This window comes from Abramis brama, assembly GCF_963993115.1.
Source record: "Abramis brama genome assembly, chromosome: 4".
Taxonomy (NCBI): domain Eukaryota; kingdom Metazoa; phylum Chordata; class Actinopteri; order Cypriniformes; family Leuciscidae; genus Abramis; species Abramis brama.
The window spans coordinates 52,513,392-52,530,397 of NC_139966.1; the positions used below are offsets into that span (position 1 = coordinate 52,513,392).

Here is a 17,006-nt window from a genome sequence, read left to right on the forward strand (position 1 = left end):
TGGTCAAAGACAGAAATGTTGGCTGGTTATTGCACCTTTGCCTTATGGATCCATATAAATGAATGAATCTAAACGTTTTGCTGCATTAATTAAGACAACAAATCTTTATCTGATTTGTTGCAAGATTATTCCCTTGTTCATTTGTCACACCCTTACTCTTTACAGGGGCCCTAAACCAGAAGCATTGGACAAAGAAATATCCAGTCTGCGGCAATGCCAGACAGTCTCCCATTGACATCAGTGAGGAGTTCACTCAGGTTAGGATGCAGTACCAGAACCTGCATCTGGAGAACTGGGAACAGCCCACCGCCGATTCCACCACCATCACCAATGATGGCAAAACAGGTCTGCACACCCTCACTGGGTTTCTGGTGTTTACAAGACGTTTGTTCAGTTGGGGATAAAACCGCTTTTTAAACGGCACTCAGTGAAATTATACTGACAGGTTAACTCCCCAGAGCGATGTCGCCCGATGAATGCAATTACGACCTGAGATTAATCGCTGACGGACTAATGGAGCTGCTGAAGAATAAAATCTCCTGAAATGACAATCGTATTTCTTTTTCTTACCTTTGAATGGCAGCTGGGTGGCTTTGGATGGTCTGTGCTTTTACAGGAGCACAGAAGAAAAGCTTGCACTGAACCTTTTGTTCTGATTTGACACTGTGAGAATGACAGATTATTCCAGCACAAAAGGCTCAGCTTAAAATTAATCTTTTATCAAGGCGAAGAGATGAAAGCTGAAGTATGAGCAATTAGAACACATTTGCGTATGGACTCACAGTCATTGAGTTTGTGTGTGTGTGTGTGTATCGTGTTTCTCAGTGGTAATCAGTCTGAACGGTCAGTACTTCATAAGTGGAGGTGGGCTCAGATCCAGGTTTAAAGTGGGCAGGATCACGTTCCATTGGGGCCGATGTAACGCCACTGCAGACGGCTCTGAACACAGCCTCAACGGCAACAGCTTCCCTCTGGAGGTAAACTTCACCACACGTATAAATCACAGTGAATCAGGTTCTCTGTACGATTGAGGATAACATGGAACTGCATTCATTTCATTTCCCACTAATCATACTGTGATAAAATAAAAGTCAAATATGAACTCATGTTGAATATAAATTAAATATATGGAAGTGAGTCTCTCTCTCTCTCTCTCTCTCTCTCAGATGCAGATATATTGTTTTGATGAAGAGGAGTTTGAATCCATAGACGAGGCGATAAGTAGCGGAGGAAAGATAGCTGCTGTAGCTGTCTTTTTTGAGGTGATATTTTCACCCTGCGAACATCATACACGCTTATACACACTGTTTATTAATCCATATAACGTCACCATGGTGCATCTGTAACCTTTTTATTATAATGACTTTAAAGTTTGATCTGTTCCTTAGGCCAGCATTGAAGACAACCAGGATTATGTGGCCATCATTGACGGGGTGAACAGCGTGAGCCGATTTGGTACATCCTTTTTTTCCACATATCATTTGCGTTATTTCAAATTCATCTGCAATAACATGCTTCTATCTGACATTAAGGTAAAAGCAGCCCTCTGGAAGCGTTTTCTTTGCGGCCTCTGCTTCCACAGTCCCCCGAAAAATACTTCATGTACAATGGCTCACTCACCGCGCCACCCTGCTCGGAGAACGTGGAGTGGATCGTGTTTAAAAACACAGTGGCCATCTCAGAAACCCAGGTCAGGACATCTCCGATTATTTTCTGTGCAAGTGCAACACATAATTTGGCTAAATAAAGTCAGAAGAGTCTTGAAGATCAGGCTAGTGAGAAGTTTGGGGTCACTATTGCAGCCAATGGCTCTTTTGTGTTTGTGTGTGTGAGAGACCGAGAGAAAGAAAGTGCGCGCGAGAGAGAGAGAGAGAGCGAAACCCCTCTCCTAAAAATGGAGCGTGGTGAATACATCCCTGACAGCCCCTTTAAGCTATTCTTGAGCAAACGGAGGCGTGTGCATTAATATTTCAGCTGGCCGCCGCCTGACGTGTGGATCAGAGATAAGCCCTCAGTGGAGGGGACGCAACTTTGCCCCTCTTATCCAGATGCACTTTAAAGCTCAGTTTTAAGATGCGAGGAGGGTTTTTTTTGTCATGCGGTTGTGTAGCTATTTTTTTCTTCGCTCTCATGCCTAATCCACTTTAAACACAGCCTGTTTCTTGGGCATGAAAATTTGATGGGGCGAAACACAGGCACGCTTAAGTATAGCTGATGAATCTTTAGCACTGGTTCAGCATTTGCATAAATTCACTCGTGCATATAAAGCTACTCACCCTCATTCATCTTGATTCCAATTTAAATACAGTCAATATAAAGAAAATAAATAAATAAATGAACTTGTTAGTAAATTTGGTTGTGCAAGCTAATTTGGATACATGCTCTGTCATTTTTGTTGTAACATTGCTCTCTGAATTATGATTGGTCTGTTGCATCTCTCATTTGTTGTTTAATGCTCTTCTTGCACAATTTAGTTAGTTTTGGTTAAGTAGTTTAAGATAGTTATTTAGTTTTAGTAAGTTAGTTAGCTTTAGTTAGTTATTTTGTTAGTTTTAGTTAGTTAGTTTTAGTAAGTTGGTTAGTATCCAGACATTACTAACTTGTGAGATTATATATAGTCAGCCAGTCATCATCTAAAAATAAGTGTTTATTTGGTCACAAGGACTGCTGACTGTACATTTTGTATGTATTTAATTGTCTTCTTAATTTATTTATATGTTTGTTGATTGTATATATTTTCCAATATCTTATTTATGTATTTGTGTATTTTTATTTAATGTTATTTCAAAAGTATTTGACAAAATACTACATTTTACATTATGATGATTATTATTATTATTATTATTATTATTATTAATACAAAGTTCTGTCATGAAACTCTAGATGGTGCATGCTGATCGGTCCTTAAAGCAACACTAAGGAACATTTTTTTACCTTAAAATAATGTTTCCAAAATCGCGTCAGTGGTTCATCAAGTCGTAACAGGGTGAAAGGCACTTCTGGATTCGCTTTGCAGCCCTATATCTGCTATAACCACACCATGCAAGTTTGCCAAACCGGGTCGCGTTTCTGTAGTTCGAATGAGACATAAGAAAACTACAAATTTGACTTTACAATAGCGTTACAATAGTCATTATTTAGTTTTTCTTCGTTTCTGATGTCGCAATACATCATACTTTCATAAAATCATGCAACATACTCTACCTTGTCAGTGGACATCGTTCATTCCAAAGCCGGTGCTAGATAAACAGCGAGCGTGCGTGCGACAGTAGGCTGCGGGCGGCGAAATTATTTACGACAGCGGTAATGGACAATTCCGCTTCCAACCTGTAGGGGGACCGAAGAGGAAAAGTTCCTTAGTGTTGCTTTAACTCAACATTCATGCAATCACATCATTCTCTATAGGGCACAGCTGATTGGTTCCTGCTGTATCAGTAGCCAATGAGCTCGCTGCTCAACCTTCAAATACTGTTCAGCATTTCTGTAGCAGTTGCAACATGCTTTCAGAAACCCTCCACCTTCCCCAGCTCCACCTGTATAGATCTGCTACGGGTAATTCATGTATGCTATATTGTACATCAGCAGCATGTCTTACTTGCTCACAGCAGCGTGTCGTGTGTGTATTAGCAGTAGCAAGTCCTGTACTTGCTCTGCAACAGCAGCAGCAGAAGCGTAGCGGATCTAAACATATCAACATTGTCATATCCATTACCATGCCAAACACTAATTCACTGACAGAATTACTATTATTATTCAACTTTAAGCAAGGTCTTGTAATCTTGTCTTTTTTATCGTCTCATTATTCGTGCATTTTTGTATATTTGTAGCTGGAGGTCTTCTGTGAGGTGATGACCATACAGCAGGCCGGATACGTCATGTTGACCGACTACCTGCAAAATAACTACAGAGAACAACAACAGCAGTTCACGGGACAAGTGTTTTCATCCTACACAGGCACAGAGGAAGTCCCTGCACCCAGTATGTATAATACTCACTCACACCGCCCAGCCTAACTAGACATTCAGAAACAAGTATGTGCCTGTGATACATAAAATAAGGATCGGAGAGGAGTGAGAGGTCATCTCTCAAGGTCAAATCGAGTGTTCGCATGCATCTCCTCCTCCTCTGACCGTGGACACACGTGCTTTTTGCGCTTTTTAAAAACCCTGCAGTGAATGTGTGTTGCCTGGAAACCACACTTTGGAGCTTTTCCAAGAAAACAAATGCAGCAATTCTGTTTCAAACAGAGTTGATTTAGAAGAAATTTTGTAAGTTACTGATATTTGACTGAAGTTACGACTCATTAGAACGAAAGCATGATCCAATAACAATATTCTGTCATTAATTACTCATCCTCGTGTCGTTCCAAACCCATAAGACTTTTGTTCATCTTTGGAATATGTGAATGAAAGCCTAAATTCAATCTGTTCATCATATAAAGCAATCATGTCTTCTCAGAAAAATTGGACTAAACCGCTTAATTCATATGGATTAGTTTTACGATCGCTTCATCAAGCGTCAAAGTGTCAGTTGCATTGCTGTCAAGGGAGGGACAGAAAGCTCTCAGATTTCATCAAAAAGATCTTCATTTGTGTTCCAAAGATGAACAAAAGTCTTATGAGTTTGGAACGACACGAGGGTGAGTAATTAATGACCGAATTTTCATTTTTGCATGAACTAACCCTTAAATCATCTCAGTTCGGTTTAGTGTTGATTGAGTTCAGTTCAGCAATAACTGTGAAAAGTTCATCAATTATGAAACGAAGTTTCAAACTGTTCAAATAGCTGTAATTATTCAGCTCAAGTCAGTTCAATGTAATTTCAAGCTCTTCTGTGTTTAGTGTGCAGCTCCGAACCACAGAACGTGCAGGCAGACTCTGAGAACTACACCGGCATCGTGGTGACGTGGGAAAGGCCACGGGCCGTCTATGACACCGCTATCGAGCGCTACTCCGTCACCTACCAAAGACTCCAGGGCAAAGACCCACCCAAACAACAGTATCTGACAGACGGAGACCAGGATGTGGTGAGTACTTTTAGCCCATCCACGTGAGGCGTTTAATATGACTGTGTTGACTGAAGCTTGGATATTTCAGTCAACATTGTTACATGATAGCTGATAGTTCATGGTTAGACTAGTACTGATGGTTAAAAACAGGTGTTATGAAATTGTATTCTCTTTTTTTTTTTTCAGGGGGCCATTATTCATAATCTGCTAGCGAACAGTAGCTATGTTGTCCAAGTGGTGGCGCTGTGCACGAATGGCTTGACCGGAAAAATGAGTGACCAGGTTATTGTGGACATGCCTCTTGAAGACCCTGGTAATGCTGAATCAAACCAAAAATGGGAGAATCTCACAAAAAATTCAAAAAAATGTCTGGATCAAATTTCACACCAATATCAAAAGTAAAAAATAAAATTAAATAAATAAATAAATAAATAAATATATATATATATATATATATATATATATATATATATATATATATATATATATATATATATATAATATAATATAATATAATATAATATAATATATATATATATATATATATATATATATATATATATATATATATATATATATAGGGGGGGTTGTGCTTAATTGCCAGGAAAATGTGATTCAATAATTTTATTTTGTACAAAAAAATCTTTTTGAATATTTGAGTTGTTTTGGGGGGAAATATAACCCAGATATTTAGTGTCATTCACCCTATTATACAGTATTATTATAATTTTTTTCCCTTTGAATTAATTCACTGATATTTTCTTTGACCCTACAGTAAATGAGCCTGATCCCTTTGGTGATTTAACAGAATCAGAGGAATATAATGAGGTGCATTTTTTTCTTCTGAATGTAAATTATAAAACTATTCATAAATGATTGCATCATGAGCATCTTTATGGTTTTTATGAGCTTTATGTATTTTGTTTTCAGGGAACATCTCCCCCTCCTTCTAAGTCTCCGCCCAGCCGGACCCTCATCCGTGATTCCGGAAGCTCCATCTCCATCACCACAGTGACAGACCAACCAGGCTTCCTTTTTCCCGTTGTCAGGACAACCCCCAGTACAGTCAGAGGAAAAATTACAGAGGAGTCTTCGCTGTCATGGTCACCTGACCAAAATAAGACCGGAAATGAAACCAAGCGGCCACTGAGCAAACTCATCCCAGAGGAGAGCGGCCACCTTCCCCACAGCGACATGGTGGTCACAGACGTCTACTATGAGGACGTCCTCAACACCAGCACCACAAAAGCCACACCAGATCTGAACAACCTTCTCACTGCACCGCCAGATGCTCAGGACCAAGACACTTCTGCATTTGGACGACTGGTGCCAAAACAGCCAGTGAAGACGACCACCATCACCCCTGCAGTGAATGCAACTTCAACAGCTAATGCAAGCACTGCGACTACTGGATCATCTATGAAGATCATTTCTCAGACCACTCAGCCCCTGTTTAACGGTAAGACAATCTTGATCAGGGTGTTTGCCTAGACAAAACCTTTCGCTAAATGCTAACTTGCTTGCAGGAAAGTGATGGAAACTCTGGTTATGTAAAATCAAACAATAGTAGCTGAGTAGTTCGATGATTGCATCATTAAAGAGCAGTGTTTCCCAACAGTTTTCATCTTAAAGGGATAGTTCACTTACCACATCATTTACTCACCCTCAAGATGTTCTTTCCTCTTTTGAACATAAAGGAAGATATTTTGGTAATATATTTTCCCCATTGACTTCCATTGTATATAAAAAAAATACTGGCAATCAATGGGACCAGAAACTGTTTGGTTACCAACATTCTTCAAAATATATGCTTTTGTGTTCAGCACAAGGAATAAATGAATACAGGTTCTGGGTGAGTACATTTTTGGGTGAACTATCCCTTTAAGTACTCCTTCATAAACCGCACCCTTGTGAAAAAGAAGTAGATGTTAGCATACTTTTAAAAAGAGAACTTATTAGAGAAAATATGCTTTCAAATATATATATACTTAAATGTGAACTGAATTTAATGTATTAATTGCATGTCATTCGCAAATATAGTTAAAATAATACGAAATGCAATTAGTTTTTTTTTAAACAAATTGAATTATATATAATTACTAATAATTAATCATAATCATAACTAAAATGGGATTTTAGTATGTTAGTCAACATATCAAAATAAGTGCTTATTAAAAGCATAACAAAGGATTATTAAATTATAATGATTTAAAATGTATTTTAAAGTTAAAAGAAAATTATTTGACATTACAAAGTGCACTTTTTAGAAGTTTTTCTTAACACACTTTGAAAGTACATTGAAAGTGTACTCTTTAAGTGCACTTAAGTGGCCTTTTATCTCATTATTATTATTATTATATTATATTAGTTGCAAGTACTGTTCACAAGTTTTGACAGTTCCAGAGAAATTTTCTTTAAGATCTAGTGGTGAATTTGTTTAAAAATGAAACCCAGACGAGACACTTCACAAATATCACTATTTTATAGAGGAATTTAAATACAGAAGAAGCTCAATAAGTATGAAATATTACCCACAAGTGAATACATTGTCATTTGTACAAATGTTAATGAAAAGTTACAACTTATAGGTAACAAAAACATACAGGTTTAATAAACCAAAACTGTCTTTCTAAATCTGTTACTCCTGGTTGGGAATCACTGTTAATAGTCAAACTTGCAGAAACGCACTGTGCTCAACGTGACGGTGGTGCAATTGTTACTGCCATTTTGTGCCACAAATATTCTGGAAAAGCTTAAATGCACCTGCTGGACTCTCTCTTCTCGGCTGGTTGGCTCACTCTTCAAATGTTGAACGCGGTGGCGGTTGCTCTCTTGCTCTTGTGCATTCAACCTTTGCCTTCTTTCTCTTGCACATGGTGATGGCGCCCCTATGCTGTGGCTTTAGGTATTTCAAGATATGCTAGACCAGTTTGATTGGTTTTGTTTCTTCCAATCCAAGCACTTCTTTCCTCCGCCGTAAATGTTTTTTTAGCGGAGAGTTGAAGTCTTAACTCTTTAGACGTGTTTGTTACAGCCACATCGCTCAGTAATCAAAGGGTATCGACGGCTCGAGATGCCACAAATCTCAATGTATACTCCACCCGCTACCCAACCATCTTTTTGGATGAGGGATCTGCTCAAGTGCCTTCTTCAGACGGGCAGGGAGAGTTCAGCGGATCAGGGTCCGCGATCTTCCTGGAGGAGCTCGATCGGGAATGGGAGCTCGGCCAAACCCGATCGGCTCCCAAAGACTCAGATCTGAGCAAAACTGGAGATGAAAATAACGAGGGACTGTCCTCTACTTTCTACTTTGAGAGCGAGCGAGAGGATGCCACCACCGAAGAACCAGAAAACCAGGCTTTTCTCTCATGGGTGACCTGGTCAGCTGAATCTGACACTGGCTCAGGTCAAGGAGGGTCAGTGACCCCTCAAATCGATGATATTCCCATACAACTCATAATTCCTGAACTCACTATCCGAGAGTCAGAGGAAGACCAGAATACAGGTAAAACTCGTACATGGTGTCAAAACATTTGGAGAACAAAACACATGGGCCAAAGCAACCAGTAGGCGGGCATTATGCAAATATGTAACATGATGATGTAACTAAGTCACAGAAATAATGGCAGGATCAGGCAAGTGTTTTCTGTTGGAAAGATGAACTCCTTTTGGCATGGACTTTGCGCTTTGATCGTTTACATGCACAAACTGCTTTATTAGACACTAAAGGGAAGGTAAAATAATAGGTGCCCTTTAAGATGAGAAAATATTGCAGTTAATGTCTTTTTTTTATTGAGGTGAAGCAATTGATAGGATAATTTCATTCTCCATGAGCTAGCAGTTGGATTTGGCATGTAAACATAACCACAGATTTTTTAGCTCCTTGAATATGTTTAATATTATGTCTATATTATGTATTAATATTATTTTACCATAAGATCGCTCATTAATGGATTTATTAAGGACTGTTTTGCTCCTGTTTCCATCGTCAGAGGCGAGTAACAGCAGTCCGGAGTCTCGTGTCGGGATGGTGGAAGGAACAGAGAAAGAGAAAAGGACCGTTGTTCCTCTGGCTGTGATATCCACACTCACTACCCTGTGTTTGCTGGTGCTGGTGGGCATTCTCATCTACTGGAGGTATTAACTCTTCAAACACACGTCAGTGTGTGAACGTTTGCTTTGAGATTGCATACACTAGATTCACCTATACTCTAAAATCTCACAAACTCACAAAAACATGTCCAGATGACAATTTACCCGTTTTAAAGGTGCAGTAAGTGATTTCTGAGAAACACTGATGATATCTGAAATCAACCCAAACAAACACACCCCTCCTTTCATTGATCCACCCCCAAAATGCACGAACATGCAATACAAGAGTGGGTTTCTCTTTATCATAGCTAAAGCTAAGCAAATTAATTCTTTGCAAAAAAATCAAGCGAAGATGACGAAGGAACGTCAAGGAAGAACCAAAAATGAACATACTGTACACAAGAGTATATACAAGCAAGAGTTTGTTGTTAGCCGCCAGCATCACACCAGCTCCAGACAAACAATGACACTTAAAACTGTCCTGTCACTAAAGGTAACATTACAACAACAGCATATCTTGGTTCTCTGAAACATAGTAAAACCAATGTTGCTCACGAATGGAGCAGAAACAATGCAACTTCAGGACTTCCCGCTTGGGTCTCTCCAGCGCTGGAAAGCTTTTCTAATATTAAGGCAGGTCCTAAAGCTCTTGCCTGATCATAGCCCTTCTTTTTTCAGTGATATTCCTCTGACCTTTTCTCTTTTGTAATGTCTCTCAGCCATCTCTCTATCTACAGCCTTTCTTCAACCTCCCTCTTGTTTACTCTCTCTCCTCCCCCATCATAAATGTATACGCCCCCTGCTGCTGATTGGCTACAAGAGTGTTATGGCTTGGTCCGATCCTTTTTCAACAGTGTTTCTCAGAAATCACTTACTGCACCTTTAAGGATTTTTTTGGGAGCATTAATATCTTTTGCATTGCGACGTTATTTTCATGACAATTCTCATTACTGTATTGCATCCATACATTTTACTTTTGAGTTTTTTTGTAATACTCATTATTTTTACCTGTAATAAAGTACAAAAATTGCTGTAATATTTGCATCTGTATCTTATAGGAGATGCTTTCAAACGGCACATTTTTATGTAGAGGACAACAATTCAGCCCGTGCCATATCAGCCCCATCAACCCCTCTTCTTCTACCTACAGGTAACAAACTTACACTCCCATTCAGACAGATTATTAATATTATATATTATTATATTTTTTCTTTCATGTCTTAGCAGCTATTTATTTATATATTTAAACAAACAGTTATTTATTATTTAAAACTAAATAAATAAATAATTTATTTATTAAATACAATTAATTACAATTACTTCTATACTGAATAAACTAATTTATGTATTTATTAAGTAATTGTATTTTTAATAAATAATTGTATTTATTTATTATTAATATTTATTTGTTTGTTTATAGTTCATCGTATTTATTTTATTGAACAAATTAATTTTATTAGTTATTCATTGAAAAATAAATTATTTATTTATCAAAAAGCACAACTACTTACAATCATTTTTAAAATAAACTAACTTAAGTAATTGTAATTTTTAAACATTTTATGAATAAATACAAATAAATAAATAAGTAAAATGATTTATTAATTAAAAATACAATTACTTTTATAATAAATTGTAATGTTTTTAAATAAATAATTGTATTTATTATTAATAATTTGATATGTATTTATGTATTCCTAAATAATTGTTTTCTTTTTGATACCAGAGGATAATGAAGCTCTCCCTGTTAAGGATTTCGTGAAACATGTCGCTGATCTTCACGCAAATCACATGTTCTCCAAAAAATTTGAGGTACTTGGGATTTTCACTCCTTAGTCAGTTTTCTTGACGTTTCTAAATGCGTAACCTTAAACACTGCATCCTATAATGCCATGTAAAAATATAAAACAGTGAATTCATGTATATAAGTGCTATGGGGCAGCATGTAAAGAGGTGATGTGGGAACACTGTTCACTGTGGCTCCACTGACTGCATGGACACCCACACAGAGCGACAGCCCTGTCTAAACCCGTCTGTAGCATGAAAACACATGCAAACGTGCCTCATGTACCTGTACCTGCCTCTCTGTTTGTCCTGGACTTTCATTGTGCTCTTCTGCATTCTCACCCCCTCCCTTATTAGATCTTGAAAGAGTCTTACGAGGTAAGACACATCTCCCTTGTTTAGTGTTACTTATTCTTTTACATTGTTGTTATTCTTCTGTTCATTGTATTGGCGTGTCAGTGTTGCTCTTTGCATGGTTAGTGTGCATGATAAAGTCAAATAGTTTGGTAACGGTTATGATCTGAGTTATGCTTGAAACGTTTCTTCCAGGAGATTCAGGGCTGTACGGCGGACATCAGCATCACTGCGGACAGCTCCATCCACCCAGACAATAAGAGCAAGAACAGATACATTAATATCCTGGCCTGTATATCACTCATCCATACTAATATAAGAGATGTACATGCATTTATAAAAAACTAAAAACACGACTAACAGCCTTCTGCTTTTGTACTCTCAGATGATCACAGTCGAGTTAAACTTTCTCAAAACTCTGACAAAGATGGAAAGACAGGGGACTACATTAATGCCAACTATGTGGATGTAAGTGTACACTATATTTGATTTTTTTTAATTTTTTTATATATAATTACATTAGTCAACAATCACATAGAATGATGATTTAGGGGATTCACTCCCGTATTTTAATGCGGTTGTCACTGCTGAAAGTTTACAGGGTGTATGTTGCCTATATAAACTTGCAATTTTGAGGGTAAAAAAAACAAGTCCAATTGTGAGATTAAAAAGTCACACTTATCATATTTAATTTTCATTCCGTGGCGGAAACAAGCTTCCATATATATTAAAAAATGGCCAAATATTTGGCATATTAATCGGTCTGTCTCTACTAGTGTTGGTATGATCACGGTCTGTTTGTGAATGGTTCTCTTTAGGGCTACAATCAGCCGAAAGCGTATATAGCTGCCCAGGGGCCACTGAAAGGCAGTCTGGAGGACTTCTGGAGGATGATATGGGAGCAAAACGTTGGTGTGATTGTCATGATCACTAACCTGGTGGAGAAGGGCCGGGTAATGCTTTTCATCACTTGATTTAGATGGTTTTGGGTGACAAAATAAAGTAATGATAAAGTGGTGTAATGAGATAACCAAACCAATGTTATTTAAATCTCATGAGGCGGGTGTGTGTGTCAAACAGAGAAAGTGTGATCAATATTGGCCCCTTGAGAATCAGGAAGACTATGGATGCTTCCTAGTCACGATGAAGAGCACCAAAACTCTTGCCTACTACACGCAGAGGACATTCACCTTGAGGAACGTTAACGTCAAGAAGGTCAGTAGCTACGCCTTACATCACCGTCACCAGAAAACCTTGAGGATATTCTCGTCCTCAACACTTTTCGTTGTCTTTTTCCACCACTAGGGTTCACAGAAGGGCCGCAGTCAGGAGAGGACGGTGCTTCACTTTCATTACACTCAGTGGCCCGACATGGGCGTCCCAGAATACACTCTTCCCCTGCTGTCTTTTGTGCGGGCGTCCTCACAGGCCAGGACAGCTGATATGGGGCCTGTAGTGGTGCATTGCAGGTAGACACCAGTAGTTATTAAGCAGAAAGTTATTATGGTGTGAAGTTATGGTCATCGATCTGACTGCACAGACAGTATTGGATGAGAATAAAATAAAACCATAATTAATAAATTCCACAAAATTCACACTGTTATTGAACTGAACTGACTTGAGCTGAATAATGACACTCTAGAGTATATATAAACAATAAATTTTACGTTTATTGCAAAATATGCACATATATTAAATTATTTAAGTATTCTGAGAGCGTAGGGAGACTCATTCATGGGAGTGGGTGGGACTAACAAGCTTGTTTAGACTCTGATTGGTGGAATTTTTGTACAGCATCATGGGTAATGTAGTTTTTCACCATGAATTCCGCTCTTTAACATGATTATTTTTAAAACTAAGTTGAAATAATGTGGGCTGACGGCTTCAACAGAAGCAAATACCATCGATTAACAACCTCGTAGCTCACAGTAGGTCTGTCTTTAAAGGTTTATGAGTTATGGTTACAAATTTATTTCCCTATGGAGAAATTGAATGGAGTTTTTACTTCTGGAACTGACTATTGCATTTTATTATCTTCTGTAGAGCTGCTTTATAGTTGAACTGAGTTCGTTTCATAACTTTGCAACACTGACATTGTTATTGAGCTGAATAATGACACTATTGTCTTCTTAAGAGCTGCTTTACAGCTGAAATTGTATTTGCTTTGTAATTGAAGACCTTTGCAACATTAATACTGGTATTTTCTTGTTTTAAACTGTGAAGCCGCTTTGATCTGTATTCTATAAAGCACTATTATATAAATAAATGTGACTTGACTTGGAGTGAGAGTTTATAAATGGAGGCGGACGGGACAACAACATTTTAAGATGTGTTTGAATGTGTGCACTTGTGATCTGCAGTGCCGGTGTGGGACGGACTGGAACATACATTGTGATCGACAGCATGTTGAAGCAGATAAAGGAGGAAAGTACAGTGAACATAATGGGATTCCTCAAACACATTCGTACCCAGAGGAACTACCTGGTACAGACAGAGGTATGACATCCTACCATATTTCAAACCATACTTCAGGTTGTCACGTCACATGCAACACGACACATCCATCATATTTGTGTGTGTGTGAGCAGGAGCAGTACGTCTTCATCCATGATGTTTTAGTGGAGGCCATCAGGGGTAAAGAGACACTGGTCTCATCTAGTCACATTCACACATATGTGTCTGATCTCCTCATACCGGGACCTACGGGAAAGACCCGCCTGGAGAAACAGTTAAAGGTGAGACCCTTGGTTTATTGAGCCCCTCTTAATCATTATTACTCTGAGCAATTCATCAGTCTTCCCTGTTGTTCCTGTAGCTGGTCAGTCAGAGTTGTGCAAAACAGAGTGACTACACAGTGGCTTTGAAGGAGTGCAATGCATCTAAAAACAGGACGTCTTGTCTTATGCCTGGTGAGTGTGTGCAATATAAACATTCATTCATTCATTCATTTGTTTATTTATTTAAATACTGTATATTTATTTAAAATATTTATTGTATTACATTATTTATTTATTAATTTATATAATTAATATATCATATTTATTTATATACATATATAAATATAATCTATAAAAATTAAAGTGATTTTAAAAAAATCTGTATATTTATTTATTATATTTATTTATTTAAAATATTGATTTAAAACATTTAATTATATTTAATTACATTATATTACATTTATTTATTTATTTATGTATTATTGTTATTTACTTTATTTATGAATATATTTATGTATATGTAAAAGGTAGTTATTTTTTTAATTTTATTTATTTATTCATGTATTAATTTACTTTAAATATTAATTTTTAAAAAATAAAATAAATATTCAATGTTATTTATTATTAAAAAAAATTATTCAATCACATATATATTTTATTTATACATTTATTTATTTACTTATTTTAAATATTGATTTATAAAAAATAAATATTCATTATTATTTATGTATTATTAATATATACTTTATTAATATACAATGTGTTTATAATGTATAGGTATTTTAATTTTGTTTGTTTATTTATTTATTTACTTATTTTAAAGATAAAAGAGAGAGAGAGATTTTATTTATATATCATATTTATTTATATGGTATTTCAATTAATTAATGTATTTATTTATTAAAAAGTGAAAGGGTAACCCGTTTTTTTTTTTTTTTTTTTTTGCCAATAATTATATTCAGATTAATTCTTTAAAAAAACATTTTTTATCACTGTTCTTCTGAAATCTAAAGTAATCTCTTAATTTAGCAATGCAATAAGAATTGATTTGCAAAATTTATTAGCAACCTAATCATAAATTCCTTATGATTTCCACTCCCTATTCTTTCTCTTTTTTTCAGACCCTTTTTTTAAATGTGTTTTTAAAGATGTCTATTATCAGTGAGGTCATTCAGTGACTTTAATCTTTATCTTCTCATCTGTGCTTCAGTGGAGAGGTCAAGGGTCAGTCTGTCTACAGGACCTGGAGAATCATCAGACTACATCAATGCCTCGTATTTATTGGTAAGATTCTGTTTCTGATGCTCCTGTTTAGATTCCTTGGTGATATGGTGTGATTCGATGAGTCTGTGCCGTTTACAGGGGTACCATCAGAGCCGTGAGTTCATCGCTACCCAGAATCCCCTGCCAAACACCATACAGGACTTCTGGAGGATGATCTGGGATCACAACGCACAGATCATAGTTTCCCTGCCTGATACACTGAGCTTGGTGAGTTACACACACATTTCTACACATTTGTAGTTCTACACACATCCCTATTTATTATAAGGCATCTCATTTCCTGACCGTCACAGACCAGAGAGGGAGAGTGTGTGTACTGGCCCACTAAAGAACAACCAATCAGCTGTGAGACCTTCACTGTGACCTTCAGAGGTGAGGACAGCGTGTGCCTGTCCAACGAAGATTCGCTAGTGGTGCAGGATTTCATTTTGGAGGCCCTAAAGGTGAAAAACTTATTTAATTTATGTAGCCAAAACTCAATATTTGCAGCTGCTCTGGGTGAATCTCACAAAACCAGTCAAGAACATGTTGGAATCATATTTCATCCCAAAATCAACACATAAATATTAATATTTTGCATAAAGAAAATTCATTTAATTGCATATTTTAGTGTAATTTATTATTTTCGTGACACATTTCGTGATGCATCCCAATTGTCATTACCAAAATGCAAATAAATCAATGAATATGTATATGGCAGTATTTGTTGTGCTGCCTTTGATTACGTTTTATTTTAAGGTGACGTAATTACTTACTCAGAAAAGTATTGAGTAATATTAATGAACTACATGTACTTACTGTAGAGTTACGGTTAGGGTTGGAGTTTTGTTTAAGGTTAGTTACTTGTAATTATGCATAATTTACTGTTATTACTATAGTAAGTACATGTACATCACTTTAAAATAACATTTTATTTAAAATATATTACAGTAATAAGAATCTAATGAGAATGATGTGAAATGTAAGAAACTCAAAACATCTGGAATATTTACAATAATGACAATATATAAGAGAATTAAAGAAAATGAATTTATTGGCACATTTTATTTAATTTTCTTTTTATTGTGACATTTGTTTTCATGACAATTAAGCTCATTGTACAATCCAATTATCATTACCGAAATGCAAATAAATAAATGGTAGTAGTTGTTGTACTGCCTTTTAAATAAAATGTTAAATAAAAACTTTTTATTATAGTAATTTCTACTGTATTATAGTAATGAGAATCTAATGGGAGTCACTTATGAGAATGGTGTGAAATGTAAGGAGAAACTCAGGTTTAAAAAATCTCGACACATTACAGTAATGACAAATGATAATATTGTATATAATTAATTTAAAATGACATATTACGTTATAGTATACAGCAATATTATAATGTAAAATAATATCACTAAAAAAGGCTTTATGCAAAATGTATTATTTTTCTGTTGATTTCGATGTATTTGAAACTCAAAAAAAAAAAAAAAAAGCATTTAATATTTTCAGTATTTCCAAGAAAGTTGCATTTAAGACTATGGATTAACAGAACTGTTTTGTGTGGCCGTCTGTGACAGGACGATTACGTGCTGGAGGTGCGTCAGTACCAGACGCCCCGCTGGCCGAACCCTGACAGTCCCATCAGCAACTCCTTTGAGCTCATCAACATCATCAGAGAAGAAAGCTCGCGTCGAGAGGGACCCGTCATCATCCATGATGGGTAGAGTGGCATTTTATTTACAGAAATGCATATCGGGTTATATTAGTCAGTGATATGTGATTTCTCA

At 36.5% G+C, this 17,006-nt stretch overlaps 1 protein-coding gene across 3 annotated transcripts in view; it reads left to right on the plus strand.

Moving 5' to 3' along the window:
• Positions 1-17,006, plus strand: part of ptprz1b (protein tyrosine phosphatase receptor type Z1b) — a 35,745-nt gene that overhangs the window by 14,918 nt on the left and 3,821 nt on the right. Inside the window, exons 3-28 of one of the 3 annotated variants that reach the window (XM_084111874.1) lie at positions 166-345; positions 826-977; positions 1,167-1,262; positions 1,389-1,455; positions 1,533-1,690; positions 3,828-3,978; positions 4,842-5,026; positions 5,195-5,321; positions 5,784-5,836; positions 5,939-6,467; positions 9,001-9,145; positions 10,159-10,250; positions 10,827-10,912; positions 11,243-11,263; positions 11,435-11,531; positions 11,625-11,707; positions 12,058-12,192; positions 12,320-12,454; positions 12,545-12,708; positions 13,600-13,735; positions 13,828-13,974; positions 14,055-14,148; positions 15,167-15,240; positions 15,319-15,447; positions 15,534-15,683; positions 16,797-16,939. In XM_084111874.1, the coding sequence (XP_083968000.1) occupies positions 166-345; positions 826-977; positions 1,167-1,262; positions 1,389-1,455; positions 1,533-1,690; positions 3,828-3,978; positions 4,842-5,026; positions 5,195-5,321; positions 5,784-5,836; positions 5,939-6,467; positions 9,001-9,145; positions 10,159-10,250; positions 10,827-10,912; positions 11,243-11,263; positions 11,435-11,531; positions 11,625-11,707; positions 12,058-12,192; positions 12,320-12,454; positions 12,545-12,708; positions 13,600-13,735; positions 13,828-13,974; positions 14,055-14,148; positions 15,167-15,240; positions 15,319-15,447; positions 15,534-15,683; positions 16,797-16,939 (3,529 nt within the window). Of the gene's footprint in view, positions 1-165; positions 346-825; positions 978-1,166; positions 1,263-1,388; positions 1,456-1,532; positions 1,691-3,827; positions 3,979-4,841; positions 5,027-5,194; positions 5,322-5,783; positions 5,837-5,938; positions 6,468-9,000; positions 9,146-10,158; positions 10,251-10,826; positions 10,913-11,242; positions 11,264-11,410; positions 11,532-11,624; positions 11,708-12,057; positions 12,193-12,319; positions 12,455-12,544; positions 12,709-13,599; positions 13,736-13,827; positions 13,975-14,054; positions 14,149-15,166; positions 15,241-15,318; positions 15,448-15,533; positions 15,684-16,796; positions 16,940-17,006 lie in introns of all 3 variants that reach the window. The other 2 variants (XM_084111873.1, XM_084111875.1) reach the window with 2 other exon arrangements.